Source organism: Ursus americanus, chromosome 15 (assembly GCF_024610735.1).
Source record: "Ursus americanus isolate L20-20 chromosome 15, mUrsAme1.1.p, whole genome shotgun sequence".
NCBI lineage: Eukaryota > Metazoa > Chordata > Mammalia > Carnivora > Ursidae > Ursus > Ursus americanus.
Genome location: NC_142141.1, coordinates 64,709,568 through 64,725,338, shown reverse-complemented (window position 1 = coordinate 64,725,338; position 15,771 = coordinate 64,709,568). Strand labels below are relative to the sequence as shown.

The 15,771-nt window shown below is 57.2% G+C and overlaps 1 protein-coding gene across 1 annotated transcript in view; it reads left to right on the top strand.

Moving 5' to 3' along the window:
* The window catches only part of AHRR (aryl hydrocarbon receptor repressor), a 74,855-nt gene that overhangs the window by 19,454 nt on the left and 39,630 nt on the right, over positions 1–15,771 (top strand). Inside the window, exon 3 of the mRNA XM_045808054.2 lies at positions 7,513–7,628. Within this exon, the coding sequence (XP_045664010.2) occupies positions 7,513–7,628 (116 nt within the window). The remainder of the gene's footprint in view (positions 1–7,512; positions 7,629–15,771) is intronic.

Genomic DNA, 15,771 nt, shown 5'->3' with positions numbered 1-15,771 from the left:
AGCGCTTGCGAGAAATGAGCATGTTTATTTATACTCCTGATGTTTTTTCTTGTGTCGGGAACTAGAGGCTTTGAATGGAAGCTTTAGTCCCTTCCCCCACTGCAAGGGTCTTGGAAGGACACATACCCTCCTGTCCGCACCTGCTGGGACCCTTGCCCGGGCTGTTGGCTCTCGTTCCCCACATGCAGGACACAGGCATCTTCCCCTGCTGTTAAGATGCCCTCACACCATGTGTCTGAAGCAAGCTCTGTAAAGTAACTTGCTCCTCCCTCCCTTCCTCAGACTCCCCTTCGTTGTCCAGGTCCCAACACAGAGCACACACACCCTCGCACAGGACGCACCATGTTTCCACTCCTCCTCCATCCGCCCCTCCAGGCCTGTTGTCTCACGTGTTGGGTCCACCTGGTTGGCCGGCGTGATGCAGGGATTAGAGAGGTAAATGTTGGCCTCCATGGGCCTTGCCTATGGGGGCCCCTGTGTGTAATCACATCATTTTGTGATTCACAGGAGGGGGCACTGCCTGGGAGGTCCATGGGGGGTGTGGCTGGGGTGCACCCCCTCACTGGTATGGGGAGACATCCAGGCTCTGACGAGTGGACCCCCGGGAAGGAGATGCCGGCAGGCTTGCCCCCCACCTCGGCCCCGTGCTGCCCCATTGGGGGTCTCTTCTGGCCATGCCCGCAGCCCTGGTGAAATGAAGTGTCCCTGTGAACCTCTCTCCAGAAACCCCCATCCGTGGGCAGAGTCGGAGCAGATCGTGGGGGGGTGCGCTTCGTGTGGGGCAGGCGAGGTCCCCACAGAGCTGCGGAGGGAACGTGCAGGTTGAACCACTGCATCATTTCTCGGGAACCATAAGAAGGTCTTGTCTGCCCCCCGCCCAGGTGTGAGAGGCCTGCCCTCCCGGAGACAGGGCCAGCTCCTCCTCGTTCTGTGGACAGATGGGCCTCTGTGGCTGCCCCAGGAAGGGGAAAGCCCCCACTCCCAGGAGCAGCCTGACTGGCACGCAGCTGGTGCTGCCTGTTTTGGGGATGGCTGGGGGCTCTCCAGGACTCTCATCGTCCCGGCCCCTCCCCAGACACCCGCCCAGACCAGGGGCCTTTCCCCACATGTGCTGGACTCAGCTGCTTTGCACACAGCCCACTGTGTGGCCCTTCCAAGGGCCTTCCCAGAGCCCCCTATGCCCCACGGTCTGCACTTTGTCCTCCTACCTCTCAGCCTGCCACCCCCCTGCGCGCTCCCCATGTGTCTGTCGGGACCTCACCTCCTTCCGATGGCTAGATGAGGCGGTGCTTGCCAGCAGCCTCCTGCACAGAGAACCCGAGGTGGTATTCCAGTTTTCTCTTACCCTTCCCCATGCAGGAGCTGGGGGGACCTCCGGCACCAGAGTGCCACAAACCACAAGCCTCTTAGGGAAGGAAGTGAACGCATCTGTTCTCTGCATCGGGTGTTCAGAAGGTGACGGAGCGGCCAGGACTCTCCTCTGTGCATAGTTCGAGGCCCTTGAGAATCACTGTATACTCCTTTCTCCAGCACGCATGTCCCTTTGCGTCTGCCAAAGGCAAAACGAGGAGTTAATCTTTTAGTCCTTGAAAAGTAAAGGGAGGGATGGTTTGAGAGTTTGAAAACTGTGAGGGTCGGTCCATTAATTTGTTGTAGAAACTGCAGAGGGGCCTGTAGACCCTTTAGGGGTGGGGAGCCCCCCTGTAAGCGGCAGCTCCACAACCACCATCGCCCCCCGCTCCTGGGAAGCATTTGCTCTCCCCGGCTCTTTCTGCCAGGGCCTTAGTCTGGTTGGAGAGACTGGGTGTTGCGAGAGGTAAGCTGGGGCTCCTCAGGGCACCTGTCCACTCCTGAACACACGTGGGCCCGGGAGAAGCCTTGTGTTAGCTCCTGCCTGGTGGAGAGGGGAACAGCTGACCTTCCCTCACGGCGGGCCCCCCACATCCTGCACCTGTCAGTCTGCAGGTGGGCAGTCCTGGCCCCCAGGTGGCATGCGAGAGGGGGCACACAGGAAGGTGCCACTCACTTCCAGGTCCCGCACACAGCATGTCAGGTGGCGTTGGACCTGTCTTACAGGGGAGCTGAGGCTCCTGGGACCCCCCTCTCTAAGCTGTCTGCTCTCCTCTGCTAAGCATGCCTCCGAAGGGGTCTGGGACAGATGTTAGCTTCTGATAAGTGGCCAGAAATAGGAGGGCACGCCTGTTGCTCGGGGGTCCCCGGGGTGCTTCAAGCTTACTTGCATGCCCTCCGCCTCTGACCTCTGGGCATAGCATGGGGAAGAGCGGAGCTGTGGTCACTCCGTCTGCCTCCATGGTACACACAGGCAAGGCTGGAGGTCGGCTCTGACCTGTGAAGGCCTGGGGCAGCATGATGCTAGACCGGGGCTGGAGGAGGAAATGACCCAGATGAGACGTGCTGTGGGTGCCACCCAGAGCATGAAAGTTGGCACACAGTGCAGAGCCCCAGGACTCTTGGTTTGACCCTGAAATAGTGCCAGGTTTTATCAGGCATGTGTTCCATTCAGCTGGTCTGTGGACATGGGCCTGTCCACTCCAGGACCTGCAGATGGCCAGAACTGGGGTTCCAGTTCAGCCTCCAGTGGGGCCCCTGGCTTTTCTTTCCATCACCCTTCATGGCAGGAGTCCTGCCCCAACCCCTAGACAACTTCATGCGTCCCACATTCAGCACATCCTACATCCTGGACCCACCTGTCCTGGCTCACCTGTCCTATCTGCCAAGGAGTTGGCTTCACTGGAGCTGGGAACAAAGTGGCTGCCGCCTTCTGCGCATCACAGCACCATCCAGAGGCAGAGATGGGGGAGTCCTCCAGCTTCTCCTCTACCAAGGACACTTGGCATCTCTCACCGGCCAGACCCAGCCACACGACTACTAAGCAGCCACTCTGGTGGGACACTGGGCCCCAGGGGCACGTGGTTTGGCCCACAGTGGCAGCTTGCCCTGAACGTCCCATGTGTGGGGGAAATGGAGGTCTCTTAACGAAGAGGTGGGGGTGCTGGCAGGGTGCAGGCAGCCCCAGGCCGAGCCTCAAAGGGAAGTGACCCCTTCCTTCTTAAGCACTCCCACACCCCCTGCCTGTGTGTATACAGGGATGGCCACTGTCTCCATCATTTCTCCAATTTTCTCTGTCCCAAATGGACCTTCTTAGGGATGCAAGGAGTCGTTGAAGTGGGATGCGCTGGCGCAGTGAACTCTGCAGCCAGTTGGTGGATAGCTTGGACAGCAGGAAGAGTCTCTGTGTGGCTGGCACTCCGGGGTCCTTGGGTGACTCAGAGTGGGGGAGGGACTTGGAGGACAGAGTGACGCAGGCTTCCATCAGGATTCAGGCTGAGCAGCGAGCCCGAGGGAGTCCATTCATTCCTGGGAGTGGGCAGCCTGGCCCGTGCCTCCCCTTCCTGCTGTGTGGCCCCGAGCTCTGTGACAGACCAGGTGCCGAATGCTGGCCTCAGACCCACCTCCGGGACTTGTAGGGGCCCCCAGCTGCCCCTCAGAGTCCAGGCAAGAGGACTGGCTGCCCACAGGGTGGGGCCGATGGGACGTGGCCCTGGCAGGAGCTAGCGACTATGGCCTGGCCTCTTTCTGCGGGCAGGACAGCAGCAGCGGCTCACGAGGGCCGTGGGGCACTTGGGCTCTCGATCCCCAGATGGTGCCTGGGGGCTCTCACACCCTAGGCCCTGGTGTGCCGCTCATCCCTGGAATTTCCTCTTCGACAAGCCTTCGAGGGGCCCATGGCAGACTCCTCCCCACACTTTCACCAGCTCCCCAGAAGGAGACCCTGTAACCCCACCCATTCCCTGAGAGCCCTGCTTCCTGACCTGTGACTGTGGGCAATCAGGGGCAGATGAGGGGGTGACAGGGACCAGGTTGTGGGCTGGGCATGGAGGAGGAGACCGGGCATGGAGAGGGTAGGACACCCCCCAGGGCACGCCCAGCAGAGGGGCTGGGGTCTGTCTGCGGAGGCTTCCAGGGCACTGGCAGCCCCCGTCCACAGCCCCAGCCTCCTTTCACTCCCGGCTCAGGCCCGCAGGTGAGACCTGCAGTCACAGGGCAGAAAGAAAGCAGGACCCAGGAGAGAGGAGCTGATCCAGGGTAGAGTGGAGCCAGGAGGGGCTTGGGGGACAGCCTACAGGCTGCTGCCTGCCCCCCCCACCCCCGGGGCTGCCCCCGTGGCAGAGCTGCTTGGCCATCGCCTGGGCACTGGCTGATAAGGGGAGTGGCGGGATGCTGGCTGTGACCCACACCCCACTGGAGTTTGCTACCCTTAACTGGGGGACCTGGGAAGTGAGGGCAGGCGCTGTCAGCTCACATGGATTTCCGGGAAAGCTGGCCCCCACCCCCGGCTCCGGCTCTGCATTTGGTTTCTTTCTGTCTTGCCACAGGCCTGGGGGTGGGGCGCGTTGGCGGCTCTGCTCGCACGCGAGGCCCTGGCCAGGGTCCAGGTGGCTGTCACTGCGGCACTGACGGCCCCATCGCGTGACAGGAGCCCAGAGGAGGCCCCGCCGGGCGTGCCCCGCCGGGATGTGGCTGCGGAGGAGGGGAAGTGGGGGTGCCCAGCTGGGAGTGGACACGCGATGCTGGGGGGCTGGTGTCCTTGTGCAGAGACGTAGTAGGGAGGGGAGAGAAGTTAGAGGGGGGTGTCCCCCTGGGGGGGGCACACGATGCTGGGAGCTGGTGTCCTTGTGCAGAGACATGGTGGGGAGGGGAGAGAAGTTAGAGGGGGGTGTCCGCCTGGGGGGGGGCACACGATGCTGGGGGGCTGGTGTCCTTGTGCAGAGACGTGGTGGGGAGGGGAGAGAAGTTAGAGGGGGGTGGTCTCCCTAGGTGGGGGGCACACGATGCTGGGGGGCTGGTGTCTTTGTACAGAGACATGGTAGGGAGGGGAGAGAAGTTTGGGGGGCGCCCCACACTTCTGCCTCTAGTGGGTGTGGGATGGGGCGTAGCCCATCGGGTGTGGGGGGGGTGGTGAGCATCCCACAGCGTGGTGATGTCACTGTGCTGGGAATCCCCCCACCCCAGCCTCACAGCTGTGGGAGTCATCACTCCCCCACAGGGTCTGCAGGGGCAAAGAACAGGCAGGCAGGGATAGCCTAACCCCACACTTCCCCTCCTCTAACTTGAGGGGCCTGTTAGGGAAGGCTGGGGGCAGGGAGCTGGTTCGAGCTGGGGTGGGGGTGGGAATGACCCCTGCAACGGAGTTTGCTTTGTGGAGGCTTGGTGGCCTCGGTGTGTGCATACGTAGCCCACGGTGCACTGAGGTGGGGTCCTGTCCCTGTCCAGCCTTCACTGAGTCCCAGATACGCCCCAGGTGCCGCGTGGCTCTGCCCTGGGGAAGAGCTGTGGCCTCCCTGGTGTGGCAGCAGGACAGGACCCTCTGCCTGGGCTGGGAAGCTGGGCCTGGCCCCTGTGATGTCATCTAGGGGCTGTGGAGGGGGTCGGGTGGGACTTACCCTCCTTTCTCCCTGCGCTACCCTTCTTGGCCTTTGAGAACATGGGGTCGTGTGTGACCTCTGGCAGAGGCTCACCTCAGCCTCCCAGGGTTCCCTCCGGCACAACACGGCAGCGCTGGCTTCTCCAGGGTCGATCTTCTGCTTCTGGGTGCTGGGGGCAGAGCCGCATGAGTTCGCTATATTCAGAGCACGCGGCGTTCTGAGTGTTGAGTCAACGGGGTCACGCGCCCAAAGGGAGTATTAGGCACCTCTAAGCGGCTCTGACTTCCGACATACCCCGAAGCTCAGTGTTTCGCGGCCTTGACGACAAGTGAGTGGTGGGGGCTTGGCTGCCAGGGGGGGTTGTCCGTTCGGAAGAGAGGCCTGGGCCGTCTGGGGCACCAGCCGTCTCTGCACCTTTGCCCGGGGACCCCCAGGTGTGACCATGTTACCCGGATACACCTGCCTTCTGGCCAAGGAAATGGGTTCATTTCTGGGAATATTTAGTGCAGAGAACAAAGGTGCAGGGCTTATTAGCTGCGGGGGGTGGGGGTTGATAGAGCGAAAGCCTCTGAGAGAGGGCGGGGCAGGGAGGCCAGACAGAGACCAAAGGCCATGATGTGGCCACTGTGTGTGGGGCTCTCCCAAGGGCCACCTCTCTGCATCCACCCCTTCACCCCCATGGACACGTGGCTCAACTTGCACCTGGCAGTACACGGCTTCAGGGCGGGGGCCCAGCGTGGCCTCGGCTCGGGGGATGGGTGCTGCCAGTCCAGCAGAGCGGCTGGTGTGGGGTGAGGGGCAGGGGGTCTCCGTCCCACCAAGCCGGGGGATTAGACAGGTCATCTTACCTGGAGTGCATGCATTGGGGGCCCTGCAGTCCCAGGGCTCTGGGCCTCGGGGGGCCCATATTTCTGTCCACCTTGCCAGTGGGGCAGATGCCGTCCACTGCTCACTAGTAGCGGGGCGGGGGTGCAGGGTGCAGGGGTGTGGAGCAGACGCTGGGTCTGAGGGTGGCTCAGGGGACACACCACCACCTGGAGAGCACAAACACCGCAGACCAGCACGTCCCCGGGGAGAAGGTCAGCACAGCTTGATGGTTTTGAAAGAGAAAATGCGGGAGATTGAAGCTCCCGTGTTTGTTTTCTCCCAAGACCAGGGGTTCTGTCTGCTTCGTCATGGCCCTTTGACCCTGAGTTGCACTGACATTACCTGCAGCTTCAGTTTGGAAACCAACACGAGGGGCAGCTGGAAGGCACTTCCTGCCCTGCCATGCCCTGCCGTGCCCTCTACAGAGGCTCCAGGCCCCTTTCCCTAACCCCAGGGGATCCTCCGTAATTCCCCATGCCGAGGGGGACCCCACGACAGGGGCTTGTGAGCTGGGATGTGGATGACGTCTGTCTGTGTGACCTGCATGTCTGTATGTCTGAGCTCTTCACCCCAAGACGGAGATGAAGCCGCACTGGGGGTGGGAGTCGGGGGGACCAGGAAACTGCCAGCCCGGGGCACCTGAGTCGTGCCAGGCAGGCCTTCCTGGGGCTTCTTTCCCAGCTGGGAAGTCCATGCCATGTGGACTGCTCCACACCAGGTGGGGGCGGGGAGGGGTTGGGGGCGCTGGGGGCATGATGAGGTCACGCGGGACCCCCTAGGGTGGTCAGAGTTACGTAGACCAGCAGTGGTGAGTTCGGGCACCTGCTGGAGCTTGGGTCTCCAGAGAGGAGCTTTGAGGACCCCAGGGGGGCTGTCCCTGAGGCAGGGTGGGACTCTGAGCAGTTTCTCGGGGGCAGAGAGGGTGGGGTCCTCAGGGTCAGGCCCAGCCCAGGTGACCTGATCTCCTGAATATCACACCGGTGCTCCCACCGGCTGCCCTGCTTGGCCCGGGGCCTAGCTCCTCTCACACAGGAGGCCGTGCTGTCCCAGTGCGCCCTGCCAAGGAGACCCTGGGTCAGCTCGGGAGTGTGGCTTTGCCTGTGGAGGGTGGCAGCCAAGAACTGGGGAAACACGAGAAAGTAAGCAGGTCTGGGCCCAGGAAGGATGCTAACAGCCTTGCTCTGTTCTTCTCTGACAGCCGTGCAGAAGTGTCCACGGACGCCGGCGGCCAGTGCCCCCTCACCTGCCCCCTCAGCCGAAGACAGCGGTCTGAGCGGAAGATCCGCGGTGCTGGAGGGAAGGCTGCTGCTGGAGGTGAGCCCACTGCCCTTTGATCACACTCCTGTCACGCTGTGTAGGCCAGCTCTGTCCCCCCCCCCGCCCCCCGCCGGCAGGTTGGACCGCTGACAATTGACTAGAAGTGTTGCAGGATGAGCCCCAGGACAGCCCTGGGAGCCTCAGAGATCAGGCACTGGTGCCCGGGTGAGGTCCGGCAGGTTGGGACGAGAGAACAGGGGTGAAATCTGAAAGCCGTTTTTCACTCTGCGTTCTCTGGTTTGACTTGTCAGCGGAAGAACCTAATAAAAATCAAGCAGGTTTTTTTGTTTTTTTGAATTAATGATAGAGAATTGCACACTGAGCTTCCTGGGATCCGGCAGGTGTGCCCAGCTGGTCCATTTATTGGTGTTACACACAGGGCATCAGGGGCCCAGGTCAGCCTTTTCCCCAAGACGGGGCCTCCCGCCCCTGGTGACTCTGAGGTGCTGTGCCCTTCCTGACCCTCTCGTGTGGTCTGCTTCCCGTGGGGCAGGGGAAGCCATGGCTCCCTTTCTCAAGTAAGATAGGACGGCAAGACGGAGCTTTCTGGGCTGGGTCAAGCTGCTGTGCCCAGAGTGAGGGGGTCGCTGCCTGCACCAGCAGCCAGACACGGGGGCCCTGGTTTGCCCCGTCTCAGGAGGGGCTGGAGGGTGCAGGCTGACCGTAACCAGCTGCTGAGGTGCCCCTGAGGCTGTGCTTTGCCTGGCGGTCCCAGAAGGGCCGGGCCCCACGTCCCCCTGCGTGTCCTCATGGGACCCCTATGCCAGGTCCTCCGCCTCCAGCCCTGTTTGGCGGGCGGTTCCATCCCCCCAGGTGAAGCGTCCTTGGCTGCACGTGCCCACCCATCTGTCAGGCGGACACACTGAAGGGCAGAGATGGCGGCGTACCGGCGCCTTTCACGCTGATGACGTTGAGTCTGCTTGGAGCCCATCAGCCCCCTTTGTGGGTGCTGGCAGCAGCCTCGCTCAGGTGCTCTGTCTGCACCCCAGCTGCCCCGTGGCAGCCAGATTGACCTGTTGCAGGTGGGTCCTGAAGGGACTTCCTGAAGTGGAGCCCCGCTCCTCACCCGCCAGCTGGCCTGGCGCTGCCCCGCGGCTGGGCTGCCGCCCTGGCGCCTTCGCCACGGGAATGATCTCAGTGGTTTGCTGTTTGCCGTGTCCTCCCAGGGGGTGCTGGTACCCTCATGGAGGACAGGGGACAGAGATTGTCCCCTAGGCTCACCCCTCCTGCTTCCTGCTGCCCATCCTTCAGTCCACATCTCACCTCGATGCTCTCCCTGACCATGTCAGCAGCTTCCCACTGTCTGCGTGCGAATTCCTGGGTGCTCAGCTGTTTGGCGTGTAGGCTATGGTGGTGGGGACATGCTTCTCGGGCACCTCAGCCGGAGATGACCTCACTTTGCCTCACCTGAAGGGAGGGCACAGGACGCGGTGCTACCATCTGCCGTCTGACAGATGGACAGATGGAAAACGTCTGGGCTGATTGGAGGGCAGCCAGAGATGCTTGTGTCTGCAATCTGGGGGTTCCTGCTTGCTCACCATGACCCATGACTCCCCATGGCTCCCCACAACCCCCATATTTCCCATAGTCCCCACAGGAACCCCCATGACCCCCATATCTCCCATAATCCCCACAGAGACCCCCATGATCCATGGCCCCCCAAATCCACCCATGGTCCTCAAGGGACCCTCATGGTCCCCAGGGATTTCTCACAGCCTCCCACAGCTCCATGGCCTCCCACAGTCCTTACAGGGACCCTTCCACCCTCTATGGCCTCCCATGACCCCTTATGACACCCCCCCCCATGGTCCCTAAGGGACCACCACGACCCCATGGCTTTCCATGACTTACCATGGCCCCCATGATCCCCCATGACCCCCATCGGTCCCCAAGAGACCCCCACAACCCCACATACCTTCCACATCCCCCCAAGGCCTTCACCCCTGCTGACGTGATTGTTCTCATGAAGATCAAGGAACTTATAAATCACTTCCTTTTTAAAAAATAAAAATATGAGGAAGTACATACTTGTGTTTAATCTCCATGAGAATTCAGTGTGGTGGGTGACTGGGGACCCCGTTCTTAAGAGTCCCTGCAGGTTCAGTCCTGTCTGGAGCAGAGCATGGCTTCTGGCAACAGAGGAGCTCTTAGAAATATTGTGGTTTCCGTAGAGGAAGGATTTCCATACTTCATTATTTATCATGTTTTTCGGAAGTGGATTCTTAAATATTAATTTTTCCTTTAAAGTTGGATTTTTCTGTCAGTGCTAGTAAGCTTGGGGCTGGAAAATATTGTGCCAGCTTGAGTTTTATTCTTGGCGAAAGATGACTGGCATTGCTCTTTTTCTAATTTATGTTCAAAATTAAGGTAATAAAATCTTACACATGAAATCTTTAAACTGTGTCCTGACTACAAACACGGAAGCCTGTGCACACAGAGCCCCGGTCTCCTTTTGGGAGCCTAGGGGACTGCTATGTCCGCACCGCACATGTCCACACCACCACCCACTGGCCCCTCTGTGGGTCCCCAGCAGCTCTCCTGCCCTCTGCACACAGACCAGGTCTCCCCTGAGGGCCTCAGGATGTGGACGTGGACGTGGCACTGAGGCAGGAAGCTGAAGCCCAGGAAGTGACCAGGCCTGAGCCTGGGAAGCAGACCAGTTCCCTCAGGGTTGGGAGGGCAGGAGGGGCAGTGCTGGCCCCATACCTGCCACTGGCCCAGGGTGTGAGTGTTTGGGGAGTGACCCTCTGGGCCAGGACCCGAGGCTGCGGGTCAGTTTGCCCTGGCACAGGGGCTGTCCCGCTGGCTCCCTGCCCCACTCCATCGTGTAGACTGAAGTCTCCTTCTGCCACCTCTTGTAACACGTTCTCTGTGACCACAGAAGTTTCTGGAAGTTCCCTCGGAATGGAAACAGGCTAGGCTGTATGGTGAGTGTTCTCCTCACTGCATTTCTAGTGCGGGGGTTCTCAAACTTTGGAATTAGAGACTCTTTTTGAAGTTTAAAAATATTCCCTAACAGCAAAATAAACAAATCAAGCCACAATAACAAGAAAATCTAGCTTTTATTTCCAATCTTCAGTCTCTTAAAGACAAACTGGAAAAAATGAGAGGTTTATGGCAGGCATCATAAATTCATAAAAATTTAGAGCTGGCACTCACTTGAAAGGCCTGTGGTCTTAATGTCTGCTATTTTAAGATGAAAAAACCAAGATTCGGAGCTGTTGGGGGTCCAGGGTCCCTGTTGGGTTTGGGGCAGGGCCTGGTGTTTCTTTGTCCGTGGTTAGTGCTCTTGGGCCCGTGACCCCCTCAAGAAGCCAGGATGGATGGCCAGGGGGGCCGCCCAGCGAGCACCTTGGCAAAGGCGCTGGGCATGGGGTGACAGGGGAGGTGTGAGGTAGGATAGGCAGGTTCTGGAAACATACATATTAGGTCACAAAAAGCAGTGTCCTGAGCTTCTATTCCTGCTTTTAAGGTGGTGGGCTGTAGTGTTTAATGTGGACGTGGCAGCAGGCTAGTGGGAGCTGTGGTCTGCTGGCCACCTGACGCTGGCTGGAGTTCAAGTGTACCATGGGTACATTTCTAACATTCATCTTTAAGTTCACGCACGCTAGAATTTGTTCTTACTGGCGGGTGCTGTGGCTGTCATCGTGACGGAGATGCACAGTTCCGTTGTGCCCACATTTCCCTGGGCTGCCCACGTGCAGTATCCCGGCCGCCACACCCGCGTTCTCCGGCCCTTGTGGCCTTCTCAGCTGCCGTTCTCAGGATGCCCGGGGTGGGTTCCCACAGCAGGGAGCTTGGGCACCAGCAAGAGTAGCTGTGACCCCACCACGTGGCTGCGTGTAGCGTGGTTGGTGGTGTCATTTTGTGGCGTGCACGCATCTCAGTGTGCTTGTCCACCTAACCGTTGAGGGATGTTTGATTTCCAGGATTGGTGTTTGTGAATAAAGTTGCACCAAACATCCACGTGCAGATTTTTCTGTGAACATAGGTTTTGGTTTTGTCTGGGCGATAACCACGTGTGTGGTTGCTGGGTCGTGTGGTAAGCGTGGACGGGAGTGTCCAAACCCTTGTGAGTGAGCATCTTCTCGTGTGCGTATTGGCCGATAGAGCCCCTTTGTGAGCTGTCTGTTCAAATGTTTGCCCACTTGCAAAATCAGGTCGTTTGCTTCCTTCCTTCCGACGTTGGAGTCCTTCGTGCGTTCTGGACACACGGTCTTGGTTGCAGGTAGATCTGTAAGTGTTTGCTTCTAGTCTGGCTTGTCTTTTCATTATCTCGACACGGTCTCGCAGAGAATGAATGTACTTAATTTTGACAAAGCCCAACTTATCAATTTCTTAAATAGATCATTATATTGGTGTCACACTTGAAAACTCTTTACCTAACCTAGGTTGAAAAGATTTTTATTTTGTGTTTGCCTCCAAAGTTTTAGAGTTTCCTGTTTTACATTCAGGCTTATGACTCATTTTTAGTTAACTTTGGTTCAAGGTGTGAGGTTTGGGCTGAGATATACTCATTTTGCATGTTAATATCCTCGTGTCTGCCCTAGTTTTGTGAGTCTGTTCTGCCGTTGATTGTGTGCACGACCTTTCACAAACAGGCACCACCTGCCTCAGCCACGGCAGTGTTAGAACAAGTGTTGAAATCAGGTAGTGTGAATCTTCCAATTTGCGTTCTTTTTCAGAAATTGTTTTGGCTTCTCTAGGTTTCTCTGTCTTTCCATACAAATTTTACGGTTAGCTTGTTGCTATCTATAAAACTTCCTGGTGGGTTTTGGATTGGGTTAGGGTTAAATCAGTAGGTCAAGCTGGGGAGAACGGACACCTGCCAGGACTGACCCCTCCTGCACGAGCACAGTGTTCGGGCTTTTGCTGCTTTCATCCGTGTCTGTGGTGTGCGGCGTGGAGATCCTGTGTATGTTGTTTGATTTACACCCAGATACTTTCTGTTTCTGTTGCTATCATAACCAGAACTGTTGCTTAATTTCAATTTCTATTAGTGTATAAAAATATACTGTATTCCAATACTATATAGAAGTCCATTACTATCTAGAAATAGAACACCATAGAAATGACTTACTTTTCTAGGTTGGCTTTGTAGCTGTGAACTTGCCGGATTCATTAGTAATTCTGGGAGCTTTTGTGTTTTTTGTCGATTCTGCGGGAATTTTTAACATAGATTATCATGTTGTCTGAAAATAGAGACAGTTTGTATCTACTTGTTCAGTCTCCACAGTTTATTTCTCTTGCCTCATTGCCCTTCGGGGCTTCCTGAGCAGATAGAGGAGGAGAGGGGACATGTCTGTCAGTCTTGTTCCTGGTCGTAAGGAGAAACCTGCAGCCTTTCAGAGTGAAGTCTGATATTAGCTTAGATTGGTTTTTCAGGTTTTGTTTTTTGTTTTTGTTCAGGTTTTGTAGATGCCTTATATCAGATTAAGAAATTTCCCTCTATTCCGTATTTTCTGAAAGCTCTTATTACAGACGGGTACTAAGTCTTGTCACATGCTTTGTCTGCATCTATTGAGATCTGTGATCACGGCTGTTTTCTTCCAGTCTGTTAATATTATGGGTTACATTGATTTATTTTCAAATGGATTTTTTTTCAAAGACACAACTATTGGTTTCATTGATTGTTGCTATGGACTGAATATTTGTATTCCTCCCCTGCCCAGTTAATATGATTTACGTTCATACTGGACCGGAAACCCAGTGTGAAGGTGCTGGGGGGCAAGGCTTCCGGGAGGAGCTTAGGTCGTGCGGATAGAGCGTCATGAATAGGATTTCTGCCTTACAAGAGGGACCCCAGATAGGTCCCTTGGCCCGTCTGCCCTATGGGTTACAGTGAAAAGCCATCCACGAACCAGGAAGTGGGCCCCCACTTGACCTCTGTCACTGGGTGAGGTGTTCTGTAAACATCAGTGTCATCAGGTTGGCCGACAGTGCTCACGTCCTTTACGTCCTTGTTGATTTTCTGTCTCATCTCAACCTGAGAGACGAATGTTAACATCTTCTGGTGTAATTGTGGGGTTTTGTACTTTTCCTTTCAGTTCTATCAGTTTTGCCGTGCGTGTTAAGAAGTTCTGTTGTAGGGCACATATTCGCTTAGGGTGACTATGCTTTCTTCATGAATCGACCCTCTGTCATTACCATTATGTAAAACGCCTCCTTCTTCTGGTAATTTTCCTTGCTCTGACGTCTACTTTGTCTGATACTAATATAGGCACCCAAGCCTTCTTTTGATTACTGTTTGCTTGGCGTATCTTGCTCCATCGTTTTACTTCTAATTCACTTATACTAACATATTTCAGGTGTGTGGTTTTCAGCCTCTAGGTCTGGAGTGACCTGTCATCCCAGCAAGCGGAACTCATTCAGGCTGAGTCCTGGACGTTCTCATACCCTCAAGGGAGGCGCTTGTCTTCCATCCTGTGTTGGCAGCTGCCCTGGGGCAGTGGGCTCAGCCAGAAGGCTCTTTCCCGGAGAGCGTACTGCCGTGCCAGCTGGGCTCCCCGCACAGGTACCGTTGGGTCGGGTCTGCAGTTTCTAGCACAGCCCTGCTCAGAGCCGCTGCTCTGCCTTTCTGGGTGTGTTCCACTCACACACACCCCTCGGGCTGAGCAAGGACTGTGTCAGGTCACACACAGAGGTTGGGGTTCCTTCTCCCACATCTGCTCCCTCTCGGTCCTCCGCTACAACCCCTCCGTTTCTCTTGGAGCTCAGCCGCCACTGCCCTGTGGTGGTTCTGTGCGTGAGTACACGGTCAGGGTGGACGGGAGAGAAAGCAGGTCCCGAGGGGACCTCAGGGAGGGGCAAGTTTCCCTCAGGCACTTGCGTGCACGCACACCTACTCACCTGCCTTTTGAGCTTTTTGGTTGGCAGAGTGAGGCCTGTCCTCCCAGAGGGCACACAGCTGGGGCGTTGGCCTCCACACGCCTCAGCTCGAGCTCCCGACAGCAGTGGACTGAACAGGGCACGGCGGTGATGGCAGTTCAAGTTCATGCTGTTTGAATGTGGCTCAGACCACAGAAATGGACTCTTCACCGTTGTGGAGCCCAGGAGTCCAAAATCAGTGTCACTGGGCCAAAAGCAAGTGTGGGCAGGTGGGTTCCTTCAGATGGCTCTAGAGTATGTCCCAAGTCTCCCCTGTGGCTGCTGACAGTCGGTCTTCCCTGTGTTTCTGTGTTCCTGTGTTCCTCTAATAAGGACACCAGTCATATTGGATTTGGGGCCACCCTAATCCAGAGTGACCTCACCCTAATTTAATCACAGGTGCGAAGATTCTTTTCCGGAGAAGGTCACCTTCACAGGCTCTATGTGCACATGAATCTGGGGGCCACTCCTCAGCACAGTACGACTGTCCATTTTGCAGGGGAGAGCCTCAGGCTAGAGCGCAGGTTGGGGCAGAAACTCAGGCTTCTCTCCCTTCCAAGATCCAGGCCCTGCACTGCTGTTGAAGCCAGTGCTCGGCACCGTGTGCTGGGGCTGCTCCGAGCCACCAGGACTCCCTGATCCTGGATAGTCTTATGAGGCAGATGCTGTCATTGGGACCATTTTACAGATGGGGAAATGGAGGCACAGAGTGGTTCAATAGGTTGCTCACTGTTACATACTAGCGAGGGCAGAGCTGGAACTGGCCCCCACTGCCACTTCCTGTGGGACTCCCTCCAGGCCAGTGTCCAGGCGACCCTGTGGGCCTGGCTGGTGAAGGGCTGGTGTCAGAGCCAGAGGCCCGTCTCACTCTATACACGCAGAGCATTTTCAGGACTTGTTTCAAGCCTCAAAGCCTTTGGGGATGGCTGGATGGGGTGGCCTTGCGTTCCGCTGGCCAGACTGAACAGGAAGGTGGCAGGAGGGAGCTGTGGCTGGTGGGGCTGGTGTCTGAGGGACACTGGTTCTCATGGCGGAACCAGCATCGTAGAGGATTTTCCCCACGCATTTCACAGAGAAGATAAGACGGAACTCTGTCAGAAACCTGAGAGCAAAGGACCCCAAGCATCTGACGCTTCAAAGGGAAGGCTGGCTGGGCCGACCCAGGGCAGAGCGAGGGTGCACTGCGGGGCTTCTCAGGCAAACCAGCCCTCATGGGAGTTCAGAGACGATGTGGGTAAGGGTCCTGGTGAAGCCCAGGTGTGGGGACACAGGG